Source organism: Apostichopus japonicus, chromosome 15 (assembly GCF_037975245.1).
Source record: "Apostichopus japonicus isolate 1M-3 chromosome 15, ASM3797524v1, whole genome shotgun sequence".
Taxonomy (NCBI): domain Eukaryota; kingdom Metazoa; phylum Echinodermata; class Holothuroidea; order Aspidochirotida; family Stichopodidae; genus Apostichopus; species Apostichopus japonicus.
The window spans coordinates 19,284,920-19,304,393 of record NC_092575.1 but is presented as its reverse complement, the minus strand read 5'-3'; the positions used below and the strand labels follow the sequence as shown (position 1 = coordinate 19,304,393).

Here is a 19,474-nt window from a genome sequence, read left to right as displayed (position 1 = left end):
AGTTAAGAGCATCAGGCAATGTTTTCAAGTGTTAAAAAGTAGTCTGTATAGGCCCCAATTTATAGCACGCTATAATTATTTGCTAGAAGTTTTCAAAATGTACTTTCAGTCCTGGAGGTCTTTACTCTCCAAATTGTTCTCAGACAATTTTTAAGGAACACGCAAGATGTCCCAGTGAGGAAAATTTCCATGAAGGTTGTAATACAAACAGTTTAAGAATTTTGACCAAAGGTGACCATATTTGAATATCTAGCATATTTGGGGCCAATACAGAATACCTTTAACTTTGTTTTTCGGTCTTTGAACTAGGTCCATTTGTTCTTTACATATCAGAAGAACTATCGAAGCAGTTAAAGTTTAGTTGAACTGTTATGTACTATAGAGAGCCTTGCATATGCAGGGTGTGAGGTTAAAGCGTGCAAAGAGGGATAGAGTTAAAGCACTAAATATACATTTCAATATTTGGCGCATTAGAAAGAATTTTCAGCGTTATAAACATTCAAGTCATAAGACGAAGTAATGCCGACGCTGTAGTAGGCCTATAGTTTCTCAAATCTTCAAACAGACCTGTCAACCTGTTTGTCACGAAAACAGGGAGATTTAACGGGTTTTTTATGCCGAAAACATCGGGAGATTCAGGGGAAAATAGGGAGTTAAGCATTTTGCAAACGAAAGTTTATAGCAATGTACAAATTATAGAACAGGGTGCTAGTAGTAGTAAGTTGAGTCTCGTCTATCCGACATGCTCAGTGATTAACCTCCGCCACGTATCACGATCTTGCGCAAGGTTTATTGCTTCCTCGAAATTGTTAATATTAACGTCCTTAAATTGCGACTTTATTTTTACCAAGCAAGGTAGTCACGGGCCTTCCTACCGGTTTAGCAGTATGTCTCAGTGCTTCTCTTAAGCAACCTTTGCTGGAGCGTGTTGGATCTGCCATCGTTGTATTGAAAGTGCGGTGATTTTAATGGCTTTAGAAGCGACATAAGAGACAACATTTCTACGAGGGAATGGTGTAACGAACTCGTGTGTATTTACAACGTTAATAAGCATGACAACAAACACGTGACTTGGGAGCACACAACTAACACCCCCACTTGCTCTCATAATAATAAACATCTTGTATGAAAATTACTTTTAAGCAATATGCATATTGTAACTTCTTGTGTTCAGAGTGTTCAAATGTTAAATACATCAGTTACCAAACAGGAATCGCTTGAACTTGTTGATCTTTGATTTTGTTGCTGGTTTTGTAAAAATATCTGCAACCATATCCTCTGTTGGGCAATATGTAATGTTAACCTTATCCTCATTGACCATTGTACGAATAAAATGGTACTTGACATCAATGTGTTTTGATCTTTGTCGGTGAACAGGATCTTTACTCAATGAAATAGCACCCTGGTTATCTTCAAAAATATTAGTACAGTGATAAATTTTCTTGTCCATACCATTCAACAACTGAGTTAAGTACAAACTTTGTTGTGTTGTAGCTGCCAATGCCATGTATTCAGCCTCACAAGTGGATAATGCAACTGTTGGTTGCTTCTTAGATTTCCATGAAACGAGTGGACCATCCCCGGTCAAACTAAAACAATAACCAGTTGTACTTCTTCTGTCCTCCACTGAAGATGCCCAATCTGAATCACTGTAAGCAAGTAACCTTAAGGGTTGACTTGATTTCTTGAAGCATAATTTGTGATCAATTGTACCTTTTAGATACCTAAGAACATGTTTGGCAGTATTCATGTTCTCTGCTTTAGGTTCTGACAAATGCTGTGACAATCTACTTACCACCCAACTTAGGTCTGGTCTAGTGCATGTCATGGCATAAATCAAACTACCAACTATTTCACGGTAATTCTTTGGATCAACAGCTTCACTACTGTTATATTCCAATTTCTGTTCACATGGAATGGATCTGGGCTTACAGTTTACCATTCCAAATCTTTCTAGCATTTTGCTGATATATTTGTCCTGGCTCATCTTGATTTCTCCCTCGTTTTGCTCAAAATGGATTCCAAGAAAATATGATATCTTACCCAAATCTTTCATTCTAAATTTCTTCTGCATAACTTCCTTGAACTGATTTAGCAAGTGTGTGTCACTAGCTGCCAAAATCAGATCATCAACCCAAATAATGACTATGATCATGTCATTTTTAATCTGCTTCTTGTAGACACAATGATCTGATGAATTTTGAACAAAATCATTTTCAACAAGGTACTCATGTAATACTTTATTCCAATTTCTGACTGTTTCAACCCATAGAGTGATTTCTTTAACTTATAAACCAACTTTTCTCCTGTGTCTGATAAAACTTCAAAGCCTTCTGGTTGCTCTAAATAGATTTCTTCAGCAATAGGAGCATGCAGGTAAGCAGTTTTGACATCAATCTGATGAACAATCAGATCATTTTGCACTACCAGTTGCATTAAAATCCTAATTGATGTGATATTAGCTGTCGGGGCAAATGTTTCTTTGTAATCTATCCCCTTCACCTGATTGTAACCCTTGGCGACATATCTTGCCTTAAATCTCCTTGTACCTTCAAAATCCTCTTTAATTGCATACACCCATTTTCCCCCTACTGGATGTTTACCTTCAGGTAAAGTTGTTATCTCAAATGTATCATTCTCCCTTAATGAATTTAGCTCTTCTTCCATGGCATTTTTCCATATTGATATATAAGGTGAATTTACTGCTTCCTTGTACGTTTGGGGAATTCCACATACTTTATAACAGTAATCAATACCAGTCATAATAGAATCTCCATCTTCAACATGTGATACATACTCATCTAAGTATTTGGGAGATTTTCTCTCCCTCTTGGGGTAGTAACGTCCTTGACTTACATCACCCTTACTTCTTTCACTGTGGTTTTCCTCTGAACCACTTTCCTTTAAACTTTCTCTTGTTATTTCTCTTTGAGACACATTTGTCTTACTTCCATTATTGTTTTCAGGAACATGAGCATCACCACTAGACTCCCCACATGTGTATTGTTGAGGAAACAACTCAACTTCATCATCCAATACATCAGTTTGGGTTTGTTTCTCAATACCTCTTTTCTTACAGAACTTGACCAGCCTGTTTTTAGACACCTTTCCACTGTTTGCATGATACACTAGGTATGCAGGACTGTTCTTGTCATACCCAACAAAAATTCCTTTCTCACACCTAGAATCTAGTTTCTTTGGGTCGTGCTTATACGCATAACACTCTGATCCAAATATCCCCATTTTGGATAGATCAGGTTGGTTCCCTGTTAACATGTGATAAGGGGTTTGCTTAATGCGGTTGTTGAAACATCTGTTTCTAATATGGGCAGCTGTTTGGACTGCGTATGTCCACAAGAACTTGGGCAAACCCTTGTCTATCAATAGACACCTCCCCATTTCAAAAAGAGTTCTCCACTGCCTTTCAGCGGTACCATTTTGGTGGGGAGAGTACGGTGAAGAGGTTTCATGCCTTATGCCCATTTTCCTTAGTACTGACTCAAAAGCATTCCCTGTGAATTCTGAACCATTGTCAGACCTGATACACTTTACTTTGCCATAAGGTGCACAATCTGCCAAAAACTTTTCCAATGCTAATGCAGTGTCACCCTTGTTTCTAATGAAATAAACAAATATGGCTCCTGAATAATCATCGGTGAATGTTGCTGCATATTTGAACCCATCCTTAGCTACAGGGTTAATAGGTCCTGCTAGGTCTGTGTGAACCAACTCTAGGGGTGTGGTGGCCTTAGCATCTAGTTTTCTACTCCTACTGTTTACAAATTTTCCTTGAGTGCATGTGTCACAATCAAATGTTGACTTATCAACTTCACCTTTAATTTTCATACCTTTGACTACATCTTGTAATTTAAGAATATCTTCAAAATTACAGTGTCCTAAAATTTCATGCCATGTATGAACATCATGTACAGCGTTAACTCTGTCACCTACTATTTCTTCGTCCACAACGTTCAGGTAGTACAATCTTCCTTGTTCTTTAATGTTGAACGTAGTACCATCTTTGTGGGTAAGTATGTTGCATCCTTGCTTGAAGGTCACTGTGGCTCCATTGTTGGTGGCAGCTTTAACAGAAAACATGTCCTGTGGGTAGGAAGGGATATACAGTGCCGCTTCCAGCATAGATTCCACATTCTTGCCTTCTGTACTTAGCAAGGTAACTTGAGCGTTTCCACGTTTTAGCGCTACATTATTTTCTCTTGTCCCATCAGCTAGCTCCATGTAGTGGTTTTCTGGATGGAATGTATTGTCAAAAGAAACAAATTTTGATAGATCTGTGATTATATGTGATGTAGCTCCACAATCTACCATTAAGGTTCCTGGCCCTCCTCTTTGACGTATGTTGCTTGTATTGTTGCCAGCCTTGAATGAGAATGTGTGATCTTCTTCTCTAGTTTCGGTCTGTTCCGCTGTTTGCTTTGCCTTGTCCTTGCGGTTATGTCTTCTGCAAGTTTCATCACTGTGTGTGGAACTGTTATGGTAATTACACCATCTTGGCAATTTGGTTTGAGACTTGTTACTTGTTTGAAGCTTATACGGGCACAATCTAGCAATATGTCCCTCATTTCCACACTGATAACATGTAAGTCTCCCTTTAATTCTTCTACTTCCAGTGGGTACTGTACCTGTACTTCCTGCCTTCATGACGTTGTCAGATTTGTCATGCGACTCGACTCGGAATTTCTCAGTCTCCTCAAAACTTCTCAATTTGCTTTTGAATTTGGTAAAAGTAATCTCATCATTGCTCTGTGTGATGTGAATAGCAAAGGGTTTGAAAGACTCTGGCAATCCTTTTAAAATCATTGCTATCAATAACCCATCACTTAGGGTCTCTTTTGCATTACGTAGGGCTGTAATGGCTTTTTCTGCCCTAATTATGTAATCAGTAATGCTCTCGTTTGGTCCTTTCTTGAGAGATGTTAGCTCAGTATACAGCGTAATGATACGGGGCTTTCCCTGGTTCGAGTAATGTTCTCTCAGTATCTTTAGGGCTTTCCTTCCATCATCGGCAGCATCTCTCATTACCAACGACAGGCTTTTATCATCTAAAAACTGTATCAGTTCAGCATAGCATTCTTCGTTCTTACCTACGACATCATTAACGTTAGGCTGTCCACTGCCAGCCTCACCTTCGGGCGGTACGTCTAGACCTAGTATGGTATCTTTCAGTTTCATCATACGTAGATGTCCGAGAAATTTCGTTTCCCACAATTCGTATTCATTTTCGTCCCCGTTGAAGCAAAGTCTCTGCCATCGACTTCCTGGATCACGCCTGGGCCCATAACCTGTTGGATCTGCCATCGTTGTATTGAAAGTGCGGTGATTTTAATGGCTTTAGAAGCGACATAAGAGACAACATTTCTACGAGGGAATGGTATAACGAACTCGTGTGTATTTACAACGTTAATAAGCATGACAACAAACACGTGACTTGGGAGCACACAACTAACAGAGCGTCCTCCGGAAGTCTTGCTACTGTACATGACCGAAAAATCTCAATCTTCTATGTGCGACTATGGATGACCAAGGTGTTTGGTTGGTTTCATTGTAGAGCTCATCGTTTGATAACCAATTGTTATTGGTACATCTAATGTTGAGAATAATACGAAGTATTCTCCTTTGAAAAGTGTCAATTTTGCGACCAAGATCCTTCGTTGTGCCCCACAGTTCGCAATTGTACAAAAAAAAAAACTCTTTGATAAAGGCTCAAAAATCCTAAGCTTAATGTTCCGGCTTATGTTTTTGCTTTTGATAATACTGGACAGTGTGTTGAAAGCACCGTTGGTTATACCAATTCTTCGGTTAATATCTTCTTCGGTCCCCAGCAAGCTTCCAACATATTTACACTTCTTCCAACTTTCATTTCCTTTTCTTGTGATTGGTGCAACAATATTATATCTCTGGCTATGAAAAGTGCTTGTCATACGGTACATTATTTCAGTTATACTGAGCTATAGACACTAAACTGCAGTACATACGCACTGAGCTCGATCACAAGTTACCGCTGAGTAATAATACTACACTGTCGCGCTGACAGTAGCGTTGATTTTGTAGTAATGTACAAGTTTAGTCTATTTCACACCAAACTACTGCTAGTTCCGCAATTTGGGAATTATGTTGGGAGTACATTCAAAGGGTACCAGAGAATCACGCATTTGATAAAACCGGGAGATTTGTGCATGAAACTGGGACACCGGGGGCAGGGGCGTATCTACGGAGGCCGGGGAGTGCCGCCCCAAAACTGTCACAGCTATGCTGTATGGAACGGCTTTTTTTCTTAGGCTCTGGGCCCGCATGGCCCCCCCCCCCCACTTTAGCCCCTGAAGGAAAGTGGCCTGGTGTCGATTTCAAACTAACCAAGTACTACAGAGATGGACTGATGGTACTGAGGGTTTTCCAATGGTTTTACTGACGCAGCTGCTACTTCTTTACGCAGGCTGGAAGGAACGTTGGTAAATTTCAGTCTTATGCCATCCTGAGGCTGACAAAGTGATGTATTTTATTGACAGATGTGGACTTTTGAACGTTGCAGCGTATGACTTCAATCTTTAAAATTAATCTATAGACTATACATACACGTTAGCCATTCAGGCAACTATACGGACAGCGTATGCAACTTTGCATTTTCATCAGGAAAAGTTTCGGCGTCGCGAGTATACTGTTTTTATTGCTTGAAGACGGAAATTTATGGTATCAAATTTAATCAGCCACTATTTGTTATTGCAATTACTGTTATATGCAGTTCTATGTGTTTTCCACACCAAATAATGTAGTTTGAGACTAATGTAAAAGCAATTTCCTTCAAACCAGGAACTTAGTTTATTGCGGTATACAATTGTTCTCCAGTCCAGAACAGACAGTGGTTTCTAAATCTACGAAAACGTGATCATATTTTCATTCAAGGAAGCTTTCAAATCTTTGCGACAAACGAATTTCATGACTAAGGTGTCTATTAAATCTATTATGCCTGGAATACGTTAATGTATATTGGCAACATTACAAATTGAATCATACTGCTGTTGTGTTTCACGTGAAGATGTTGATGTGCATACAACTCTGGAATGAGGTGATTACATGCCCGTTGAAATACGTGAACAGTTCTCATGAAAGGATTTAGTGATTACATGGGTCGAACTTGATACACCGACAAGTTGAGGTGCTTATGTTTTATTATGGTGATTAAACCGGGACATTTTTGAGGAGATTACGCAGACTAAAGCCGTGAGATCATCACATTTATAGTATAGTTTTCGTAGTATGGTAATTAAATAAGGCATACTTCAAACATCCTGGGAGTTTCATTAAACATATATATTCATTCAGCGGTTTGAAATAGCTGTCGATTTCAACTAAAATTTGATTCATGGTCCTGACGAAATGAGTGGGCAACTCAATACCGTATCAAGGACGTGTGAATTTTGTTTCCAAAGTAAACAAGAGACACATCAGTTGAGGTGTAAGCACGTCCTCTGCGGAAGCTGTGACGACGATTTCACCAAGCAATTTCCAGAACACGAATGTCGAATATGTCACTATCAGAAGGATTCCGGCAACGACGAAACTCCGTATCTCAAACCAATCCCAGCTACACGGTTGCTTCGACATCGCAAGATGAGTTCTTCGTTAGAGCCACCGCGATGCGAATCCTGCAAGTCACACTGTCAAAGAACAGCTCATTGCGTGGATTGCCGAATGGACATCTGTCAAAACTGCGTCGAGCAACATTCCAAAATGGCGGTTTTACAAAACCACAAGATAGAGTCACATAAACGGAATATCCAGAATAGTCCTACAGCTGAACCAACAATTTACTGCCGAGAACACATAGAGGAGGTCGCAAACGGCTTTTGTAGGACTTGCTTGGGTACACGAGTCTGTGACCTATGTATTCAGGCATCTCATATTGGTCATCACGTCGAACTGACACATCCATTATCATCAACGTCACCTAAACCGCCAATGACTTTCGACGAACTTCTCCGAGAAACCACGAAGCTTCACGATCACGTTCTGCAAAAGAGAGCCATTCTCGTCTCGTTGATAGAACAGGCCGATAAAGAAATACAAGAAAATGCTAACCAGTGTGTCAAAGAAACGCGCACGCAAGCCGAACAGATGAAGCGGGACATTGATCAACATGTTATGGACCAAAAACAATTAATCAATGCCAATAAACATAAACTGCTCACTCGTTGTTCTCGTCGAAAAAATTACATTGTCCAACGAACTGAAACGATTGCATATGAGCTTAAAAAGGCACATACAGAAGCCGCGGAATATTTGAAACAATTTAATCGAAATACCAGCGATCCAGGTGGGTACATCAGAATGCATCAAAACCACGATCTAGTGAAAAAACGGGATGGCCTCAATCAAACGATCCAGATTCATAGAGAGCGCCTGCAGGAGTTAACATTTGAGTACAAACCGTCGGATAATGGATCACTCCGCGGACTCGGTAAAATCGATCCCATTAGAAGACTGAGTAAAATATCAGCAGTGAGTCTTCAGAGATTTCAAACAGAAGTAGAATACACCGTGACTGCAATGACATCGGCTTGTGACCAAAATGTCATGTTCACCTCCTGTAAAGGAGCCACGAAGGCGGCTATTGATTTGGTCAACCTTAACGGAAACCCCGTCCATATGAGAAAGTTGCAAGATAACGGACAGAATCCAGAAATAACGCCGGCATTTGCTTCCGCGTTAGATGACGGAGTAGCCGCGGTTTGTTGGGAATCCTCCGTATTTCGAATGAAAATAGCTCAGCGTACAGATGAAGTTCTAAACTTTGGCGTTCTGAAGCATCTCGTGCCGGGAGCCAAAATATCCTGTGCTACGATCAATAGAAAGAAAAAACGAATTGCATTTGGCAACGACAAGAATAGGATCATATCTCTGCTGACCTATGAGATGGAGTATGCATCATCGATCACTCTGAAAGAGGACGGCCGACCTCCAACTTCAATAGCGTTTCATGGAGACTGCCTGGTAGTATGTGACGGGGAAGAGATGGTTCTTTTAGTCAGCGCAAGTGGGAACATAATCTCACGATTAATCCCTCCCCGGTATGGTTTCAAGCCGATTGGAGTGGCTTGTTGTAAAGGTATCGCCTATGTTCTTTGGTCTAAACAAGAGGGGGAAAAACAGACGTCATGTTTCATCCAGTGTTATTCACTTTTCACAAAAACCGTCGGGACGGCACTCGGGCAACCACTGATTGTCGATGACCGTAGTAAATTCATAACCATAGTCGAGATGCATCGTGACGATGACCGATTAATTACCAGCACCGACTCTGGCCATATGACGATATATTGCATACAGGTATAGTCATTTTGGTGATCATTTGTGAAATTGAAGGCCATTTGTATTCTTCCAAAATGTGTTTTAGACCAAAATGGTCTGCCACTGATCAAACTTTAAATCCCTTCTTTGTGACTGGCTCGATTGATTCTTAATCAAAACACATGATCTCTTTGAGGCACTTGACAGTTTGAAAGATTTGTAATTCGTCTACAGACATCATTTGGTGAGTACGTGGTATAGAACAGGGTTATGCATGAATTCCTTCCGAGGGGTTGCACTGTAGAACGTTATACCCCGTCCACTTGCTGCAAACAATTATGATGCACCTCCCGTGACAAAAAAAATGCATATAGGTCTATTACATTTTATGGGAAAGAAAATATAAACATGTGCATTGTCCAACTATGATGCTGAAGTATCCAATCACAAATGGTAGGCTACACATATAAATCCCCTCCCCTTCCCTCCACCCCCTCCCCGCCCCGTAGTATACATACGGTAAACCATGAGTTTCCGTGTTGTTGGTTCCACGTATCGCAGATGGGCCTATATACTAGGCAGTTGAGTAAATAGGTCCGTGCGGCCGCCTCGGGACCCAGAGCCGAAGGGACCCTGGTGACAAGTACCGAAAAAACAACCTATAGCTACCCACAATGCATCCGCTGAAACGGGGCATAGGCCGGCGAAGGGCGGCTATAGTATTGATAATAAACTTGTAATTTTACAACAAAACGGGCCCCGTGAAGATTTAGGGCGGGTACGTCATTGCTTATATATTAAGATGACATAATGCCACTATAGCCTTCGAAAGTTTTTTTTTTTCTTTTCATCACAGTCTATATCATATAGACAAATAGTGATGGTTCAGTTTTTGATACCTTTCATTTTAGTTCTTTGGTTTTGTGCCTCTGCTGTTGTTTATCGGGAGGGGAGAGGGTTGCAAACGAGTCGTTTCGGAGAGATGTCATTAAATCTGTCTGTTTCTGCTTTACTAACCAGGAAATGTAGAACCCGTCTTCAGAACCGTTGCCAGGGGAACAATGTCCTCCGCGGTGATCGTACGTATTAACCATGTCGAGGAGTTGAAGTCGGCACAGTGAGTCTCAACGTCCATTTGCAGCTTTCATGGACCGAGTTACAAGATTGTGGCGTTTCATTTGTTACGTTAGTTACTTCCAAAATCAACCTCTTTGTCACAGTGTATGATGCAAGTCCTGTTGCTGTATTCATGGACCACCATATACCAGGGATTTTTGAAATTTTGTCTTTGTTTAAATTATGTAACGTTTTTGAAATTTCAACACAATCAAGTCGGGTCTTTTCCCCACTCTAAGTAATATTGTATCGCAGTGTTAATTGCGAACGTTATGAAATGTTTCTTCTTGCTCATGCATGCAAACAGCTGCAAGTTTATTGAGATTCTCAACTGAGTCAGCAGGAGTTGCAATTATATGCGACTTGACTATGATGTGTTGTAAGTTAAATGCTGAAAGTTATTTTCTAACGTAAAAAGACGTTTAAGAATTAAACATCCGTGAACACTTATACCAGAAACTAACACATATTTTGTGATTATGTGTGTAAGTTGTTTTGCCAAAGTACCACTTGTTTTTTTTTTGTTTTTTTACAGCGGCTTGTTGTGTTAACCTGTATCCCATACACTCTCCACTGTTCAGTACTCGTGTCTTACATTAATTAGCCTATGTGTGTAATAGGGCTATACACTACTTTTCGTTGGTTTTTATTACTCTCAAAACGATATGTCTAGCTGCAAATTATCCTCAACATATGGTATCATAAAAGTGGCTAGAAGAGCCTTATAGCCCCAGTTCAATTTGTAGGCCTAAATGAATTATTGGCAAGGCATATATCAACCATTTTAGACAATAATTTCTCACGGGTACCGCCGCACTGTATACGGTACTTTCATGCACTGAAGTAAAATAACATATCACGCTTCATTGAACTTAATTGTGTCGGTATCATATGAGCTACTGTATTTCGAACCTTTTATCTCAGCAACAGAATCTTCACACTGTTCAAACTGAACAACAAGTGCGTCACTAAGAAAAAAAGCCACATAAGTATGTGCATATTTGTCCCATAACTGGGTATGACGCTTGGTATGCTATAGGCCCCATGTTGTAGGGGAAAAATTTAAGTTTGGAACTCTTATTACGCAATTTTAAATTCAACGCCGGCTAGAGCTGGATTCGAATCAGTAACCTCTGGATTGTAACCTCAATAGGCTCCGTAGTCTTGGAAAAAAAAAAATCTCCATCGTTATTGGATTTGTTTAGTCTTTTAGGGTTATCTGTTTTTAAGATTTTTACCTCTTTCTTGTGATTAACATGGTTTCTTAATTTTCGTTAAGTTTTATACCTTTACTCTTTTAAGTTTGTACAGCGCCATAGCTTATGTTTTTACATATATATGTGCGCTTTGGAAATGTTTAAATAATAATAATAATAAAAATAGTTTTCTTAATTTACTCTTTATTGGGTATGAGGAGTTGTAATTTCTTGATTCGTTTCATGTCCATATTACAGCAATTCATAATTAATAACATGTCTTGTTGTTAGAAATAAAGGCATTTCTGGGACCACGGGGGGGGGGGAGTCCCACAGTCCCCCTTTGTTAAACAAGACTGAATCTGCATTCTTTACAAACGTGGCAGCATAAATGGCTTCAAATATTGCAATACATAACACCAGTTAGTTGCAGCTCAGCACTCTTAATCGTATCAAGAATTCTCAAGGGGAGGGGATACCTTCCTGGCCTGTAAACACCCCCTTTCCCAGGTCAGGGGTACAACATCCGTCAATGCAGGGTCACTAGCTAGGATGATGATATTGTGAGACGTATAGTTTAGTTCAACAATCAAAACAGTTTGAATATACCATGGATTTACAGTCTAGTATACTTAACCTTACATCAAGTGAAGGTTCACTTCAGTTATATAGTTTTGCTTACAATCTCAGTCGATGTATAAAGGGAAAATCATATATACCTGCTCCCCCTATAATTTTGCTGCTCTTTTGATCCGCATATTAAAATGATTGTTATTGAGGGTTACTGTAGGGTCTACTATTTTGTCGCACATCGTCGTTGAGACGCACAATGTTTATTCCACATTTTTATTTATATCTGAGACATGAATATATGAAATAGTAGACAGTTCATTGTGTCCATTTTGTCTTTCCTACCAAGCACCACATGTGGTTACCGTCAAATTTGCACCTGCGATATTTGACTGGTGACAGCCCGATATTCATAAGTTTCTATATTCATAAGGTTCATTGTTCATGAGGGTCATTATCCTAAGGTTCATTGTTCATAAGGTTCCTATTCATAATGAGCAAAAAGGTTCATTGTTCATAAGGTTCGTTATTCATAATGGGGAAAAAAGGTTCGTTGTTCATAATTGGTTAAAGGGTTCGATATTCATAATAGTGAAAAAGCTTCCTATTATGAATAACGAACCTTTTTGTCTATTATGAAAAATGACCCTATGAATAGCGGACCTTATGAATATCGGGCAGACCCCATTTGACTTAGGTGACAACATTTTACTAATGTCAGCTCAAATATTTTGAGTATAATTTTTGTTGTATTTTTTTTTTTTTGACAATTTAAAGACATTTCGGTATACTCATATCCAGATAAGTTTCCTTGTTAAAGTATTACCTATAATGACTTTCAAAAGTTTCCATATTGTAAAATGAAAATGGGGTCACGTGTTCAAGCATTTTCTGCTCTACCTCGGTACCGATAAACATAGAGGCTTTGTACACTCTACACACAAAAAAAAAAGAAACCCTTGTCTAGTAAAACGCATCAGGCAATGTTTTCAAGTGTTTAAAAGTAGTCTGTACAGGCCCCAATTATAGCACGCTATAATTGCTAGAAGTTTTCAAAATGTGCTTTCATTCCTGGAGATCTTTATTCTCCAAATTGTTCTCAGACATTTTTTTAAGGATCACGCAAGATGACTGAATGTTACAGTGAGGAAAATTTCCATGAAGGTTGTAATACAAACAGTTTAAGAATTTTGACCAAAGGTGACCATATTTGAATATCTAGCATATTTGGGGCCAATACAGCATATACCTTTAACTTTGTTTTTCGGTCTTTGAACTAGGTTCATCTGTTCTTTACATATCAGAAGCAACGATCGAGGCAGTGAAAGTTTAGTTGAACCGTGATGTACTATAGAGAGCCTTGCATATGCAGGGTGTGAGGTTAAAGCGTGCAAAGAGGGATTGAGTTCGATTCCCGCCGACAGCAATGTGTGTCATCTGGCAAGGGTGTTGTTCAATAACAACTTCCCGACATGGACGTTAAATGGATGTGTGCCGAGAGATTGGCTTCGGTCAGCTTGCGAGTCTAGTAGCCTCCGTGGCTCCGAGCCTCCGTGGCTTCTTTCGCGAGTTCCTGCTTGCGGGAAGATCACATATACATACATACATACATACATACATACATACATACATACATACATACATACATACATACATACATACATACAAAGCACTAAATGTACATTTCAATATGTGGCGCATTTGAAAGAATTTTCAGCGTTATAAACATTCAAGTCATAAGACGAACTAACGTCGACGCGTAGTATAGTTTCTCAAATCTTCAAACAGACCTGTCAACCTGTTTGTCACGAAAACAGGGAGATTTAACAGGTTTTTTTTTTATTATGCCGAAAACATCGGGAGATTTCATGGGAAAATAGGGAGTTAATCATTTTGCAAACGAAAGTTTAATAGCAATGTATAACTTATAGAACAGGGTGCTAGGTGCAATAACGTTTGTATCGTGATATCAGCAGCGACTATAACAATATTGTACATCTCGCTATGAAAAGTGCTTGTCATACGGTACATTATTGCAGTATTGCTAACAGTAGCGTTGACATTGTAGTAATGTACTATTTTAGTCTACTACACACTAAACTACTAGTTCCGCAATTTGGGAATTATTTTGGGAGTACATTCAAAGGGTACCAGAGAATCACGCATTTGATGAAACCGGGAGATTTGTGCATGAAACTGGGACACCGGGGGCGGGCATGGGCGTATCATACGGAGGCCGGGGGAGGGGTGCCCCAAAACTGTCACAGCCCACCCCCCTACCATGAGTGGATCAAATAGATACAGAAATAATAACAAAAAAGGAATGGCAAGGTGACGAGAGAAATAAGGAGGGAATTTTAATATAATGGATCATTTTGGCAATGTAAAATGAAGTAAATCATTAATTCCCATGGGCTTATAAATGATTTTTTCGCTGTGCACCCATCGTAGTTAGATGTCTTGTTATTAATTCTTGTTGAACACCATGAGTGGAATTATTGTTCTAAAACAACTCTACCATCATCCATCCTTCCCACCCACGTGTCTCCCCATGGGGAGGGGGAGGGGTCAGGAGGGGGAATCAGTGGAGTGACGTGACAGCAATAATTATAATCATAACTTGGCCCTGTGGTATATTAGTATGAATTCGTATTGGACTTTGCTCATACAATAACTTCAAAGAAAATGAGAGACAATGAACAAATTCATATCAAGTTTGGAATTTTTGTGATTCCTTTATCAGCTGAACAAGAGTAACTCTGTATAGTACAAATAAAAATTATATAAAAAAAAATTATAATAATAATAAATAAAAACTTCAAATGTGTCACACTGATATTTTGATACATCACACACAGAAACATGTAATATTTAATATCATTATTATTACTACTACTACATATGGAGGATTTAAAACATTGTGAAGCAGTACGTATGTATACCTGCTCTCAACATGGATGTATCCCTGCAGTCAACCCACTCGGAAAATTGGAAAGTTGAATCAGAAAAGGGACTCATTGGCCAACCGTAAGTGCAGTGTACAAAGGCAGAATTCCTAACACCTTCAAAACACTGCAAATCATGCAAGTATGTTGTCAAAATAAATAAGAAAAAGTTTTCCATAGCTTAGGCAGGAAATATTCGACCAGATATATTGTCTTTGACCAAACAATGATATCATCAATAATAAAAAAATGTAAACAAGGAAGTGTAACAGGATCAGTCCGGGTAAAGTTTAGAAAATGAGGTGGGATCTGTCACAAGGAAACTTCAAAAAGTTGAGCAAGAATGGGATGGGTTGAACCAGTAAACATTGCTTAATGCTATAACTTTCCCAATATTAAAGGGACTTTACAGTGACGAAAAAACAAAAAAAAACAATGGTCACACAGTTCCAACATTTTATAACAAAACTCGAAAGAATGTTTCAAAGGTTTAAAATATCCCTTTGCATAGTATTCATTATTTTGTGAGATTTTTTCGGTGGCTGGGGAGCAATGGGGATGGGGAATAATGGCCTGCTTCATCTATTAGAACTCACACATTAGTGTAGTACAGTGTAGTACTCACACATTAGTGTAGTACATTGTAGTACTCACATATTAGTGTAGTACAGTGTAGTACTCACACATTAGTGTAGTACTCACTCATTAGTGTAGTACAGTGTAGTACTCACACATGAGTGTAGTACAGTGTAGTACTCACACATTAGTGTAGTACAGTGTAGTACTCACACATTAGTGTAGTACAGTGTAGTACTCACACATTAGTGTAGTACAGTGTAGTACTCACACATTAGTGTAGTACAGTGTAGTATTCACACATTAGTGTAGTACAGTTTAGTAGTCACATGTTAGTGTAGTACAGTCTAGTAATCACACATTAGTGTAGTACAGTGTAGTACTCACACATTCGTGTAGTACAGTGTAGTACTCACACATAAGTGTAGTACAGTGTAGTACTCACATATAAGTGGATAGTGCATAGTACCTCTTATTCCAACAAGGGGATATTTGTACTTCAAACTTATGACAATGTGTCATAAGTGACTAATCAACTGCTAAATTCAGGTCAGAAAACTATTGGTGTCCCTCAAATTAAATCAAATGCGCATCGTTTTCAATTACAAAATTACGAACCATCCATGCCTATGCTTTCACTGTTCCTGAGTCAGACTTCACATTCATAATTCTGGCAAATTTTCAAGAAATTGGTAGGACCTTTGCAGGAACAATAATACAGACAGTATTGTATTTGACAGGCTGGTGTAAAGTTGGCCGACAAATGCTGACAAGTGCCATTGTTGCGGATCAGAAGGTAGTTGTTATCACCACATACAGAAAGGTGTCTTGCAGGAAGTTAGCAGTGACAAGATCTGCCTATAATAGTTACATATGCATGAGTCATCCCTTAAAATACCACCTACTTTCATTTTAGAAATCAATGAATGATCAGAATAACCAGAATATCCAGAAATAACCAGAAACCAAAACCCTGGTGGTTACGATGTCTTTCCTGGTTCATTGTACAGTTCTGTGAAAGACTTATAGAGCCACTTTCAAATAAACTGAACTGAATTTGACCCAACTATGTTCACCCAAAAAGAAAATCATGCCATTGGAGAATCGACAGATTTATTGTAGCTTCAATAAATTATATAATATATATATAATATAACATATATAATATAATATATATATATATATATATATAATAATATATATATAATAATATATATAATATATATACATTATTTTTAAAAGACCTGTACTCAAACGTTGACACCTATTGACCTCTACCAATTTCAATCATGGCCAGGCATCTATCTACCAAGTAAGATGACATCAATTGATTCAACTTGTGGGTCGATGGGAATCCTGTTTACGAGCTGTTTTCTAATATTTCCCGTTAACCTTTCCTTCCTACATCCTAACCAAACACTCTACGCAGAACAGCTCAAAGTTGAGATCATAGATACAGATCATTTACACCCAGAAAAAAAATAATCACAGGAAGGAATCTTAAACAATTGTTTGCAACGAATACGTCATTTTGTGCAGAAAGGCTGGCATGTACTGCCATAGTATTGCCATATTAAAGGTCATCCCACCTCTCTTAACCAATGCATTAAAGGGTGTGAAGACTCGCGCAAAAAGAAACGTCTAATGCCAGTAATCTGACCTAGTTTCGAATGAGGTGTAACAGAAGTGTTAGACACCACCATTGATCCCAGAAAATATACACACAGCTTGCTACCTTCGGCAATTAGACACTAGTGTACAGTCAGTACATACAGCTGCGGTCAATACTGACAACACAGTGTACATAGCAGCGATGGACATCTCAGGTCCAGCTAAAGATAACAAGGTTTCACGTTTCTTTACTGTCTGCATTTTGTAGCGACAAGCAGAAAACTTCACTTGCAAGCAACGGAAAGATAACTTTTTCAGAGCGCGACACACAGTTTTGGGCGAGGCTTCAATGCCTTTAAACAATCAGTGAAGCAGCAACGGTGGTACGACGTTGATTACAAATTATGTTTGATATTAATATGTGATATATATGTGAAAGTCAATCAAATTGATAGATTTATCTCTTCCACATCATTTGAAAAGCAACTCCGGCGTTCAATCAAACCAACCGTTAATAATTGTCAATGCATGTTCTCTGCATTTTGAATGTCTCTCAACGTGCAGCTTTTGTTTATAAGAATACTTATTTTTCCTCAGTGAATCACTGATTAGTGAATCATAAAGAAAGGGCAATCATTGCCATTCTATAGTATCACTAACTCAGCTATTTTTCAGATCCATTCATAAAAATTAAAAAAAAAAAAATATTAAAAAGTTGTATCTTGACAATACAACATGCGATGAGGACGTGGCTAATTTTTAAGATTTAAAGCAGCAGAAATTTGTTAAACAATTGACTTCAGTCAACCAAATCCTCCTCTTCTTCTTCTTCCTTGGTCTCCAATTTCCCATCATCTTAGTCTATGCAGTCCAGTCTTAAAATTATGCTGACAGGAGGAACATTATAACCACGAAAGAAAAATCTTCAATTTATTACGTAACACATGGCACGTAATTGTCTGGTTCTGCTCAGCTATTGTTTAGTATTATCTTGTATATGACGTATGAAAAGTCAGGCCAACTTACTTTCACACATTCTCTTACACAGGCTCTCTAGTGGATAAGCAGTTTGCTAACAGTTTTATTTTATTTTGATCTTGTATATGATGACCGTTCTATCATATTTCTATAAATAGGTAGTACAAACTTTGAAGATAAATGGACAGATCTTGTAATACTGATGTAGCTGACAGCAGGAAAAGAGGATAATAAGCAAGTTACAAATCAAAGGAAGGAAGACTTTAAGAAGACCAAAAAAATGTATATTTTACAGGATGAAGCAAACAGAAACATGATTTGCCCGGTATTATCAAACATCCTGTGAAGACTGGGCTTTGCTCAAATTTTGTCACCGTGTAAAATACTGATGTAAATTATGACCAGGGAGGTTTTCCTAAAATTATGAATTACCAAGCAATTTAGACATTTAAAAAAAAAACTGTTACAACTTGTCTCTAAGTCTCTTCTTTGTTTTGAACTCTTGTAGCAGTTTGAGCGTATCTAGCATTGAATATCTAGCTCTTTGTTTGTGCCACAATGTAGTCTCCTTTAACAAACATTAATATTACATTGTTGTAATTGATGACGACACAGATTTTCAAAAAGTTATGAAGACCAGGCAATTTGGCATTCAAAACTGTTAATTAAAAAAAAAAAACCCTTGCAGCTACTTCAACAGATTTAGCATAGCACATCAAGCAAATTATTGTGTTAGCCTCTCTGAAAAAAACCCGCAACAAACAATAACCTTCAGACATTGTCAGATGAGCTGCACATGCTACACTGAGCCTGTCCTAATCATACAGGTATAGGCACTTTAACCTCCATTCAAAGTTCTCTGCCTTTAACTTTCCTATATTAAATCTTATTTACTGTAAATCATTTCTGTATTTGTTTTAGTCTTGCTGAACACCAAGTAAACAGTTGTTTATCTGGGATTATCTAGCACTCGAACAGGAATATAATCATGGACTTTGGATAGTTTCATCTTGAAAGCTTTAAATAGAATACTTTTATCCCCATATACACCTGCACCATCTGCAGCAAATCAAGATCAAGACGTGCTCGGGCGTCCTTAAGGAATGAAACTATCAGCAGCTGAAACTCTCGACAGCTGAAACTCCCCCTACCCCGCATCCCCTTACCCCCAATGCC

The 19,474-nt window shown here is 38.5% G+C and overlaps 1 protein-coding gene across 1 annotated transcript; it reads left to right on the top strand.

Annotated features, from left to right (window-relative positions):
- The first annotated feature begins 5,517 nt into the window (after window positions 1–5,517).
- LOC139981373 (uncharacterized) lies at window positions 5,518–11,818 on the top strand. Its single transcript, XM_071993722.1, has 2 exons — window positions 5,518–9,345; window positions 10,327–11,818. Exons 1-2 carry the CDS (start codon window positions 7,396–7,398, stop codon window positions 10,333–10,335), a joined length of 1,959 nt encoding a protein of 652 aa, XP_071849823.1. The 5' UTR covers window positions 5,518–7,395; the 3' UTR covers window positions 10,336–11,818.
- The last annotated feature ends 7,656 nt before the right edge of the window (window positions 11,819–19,474 follow it).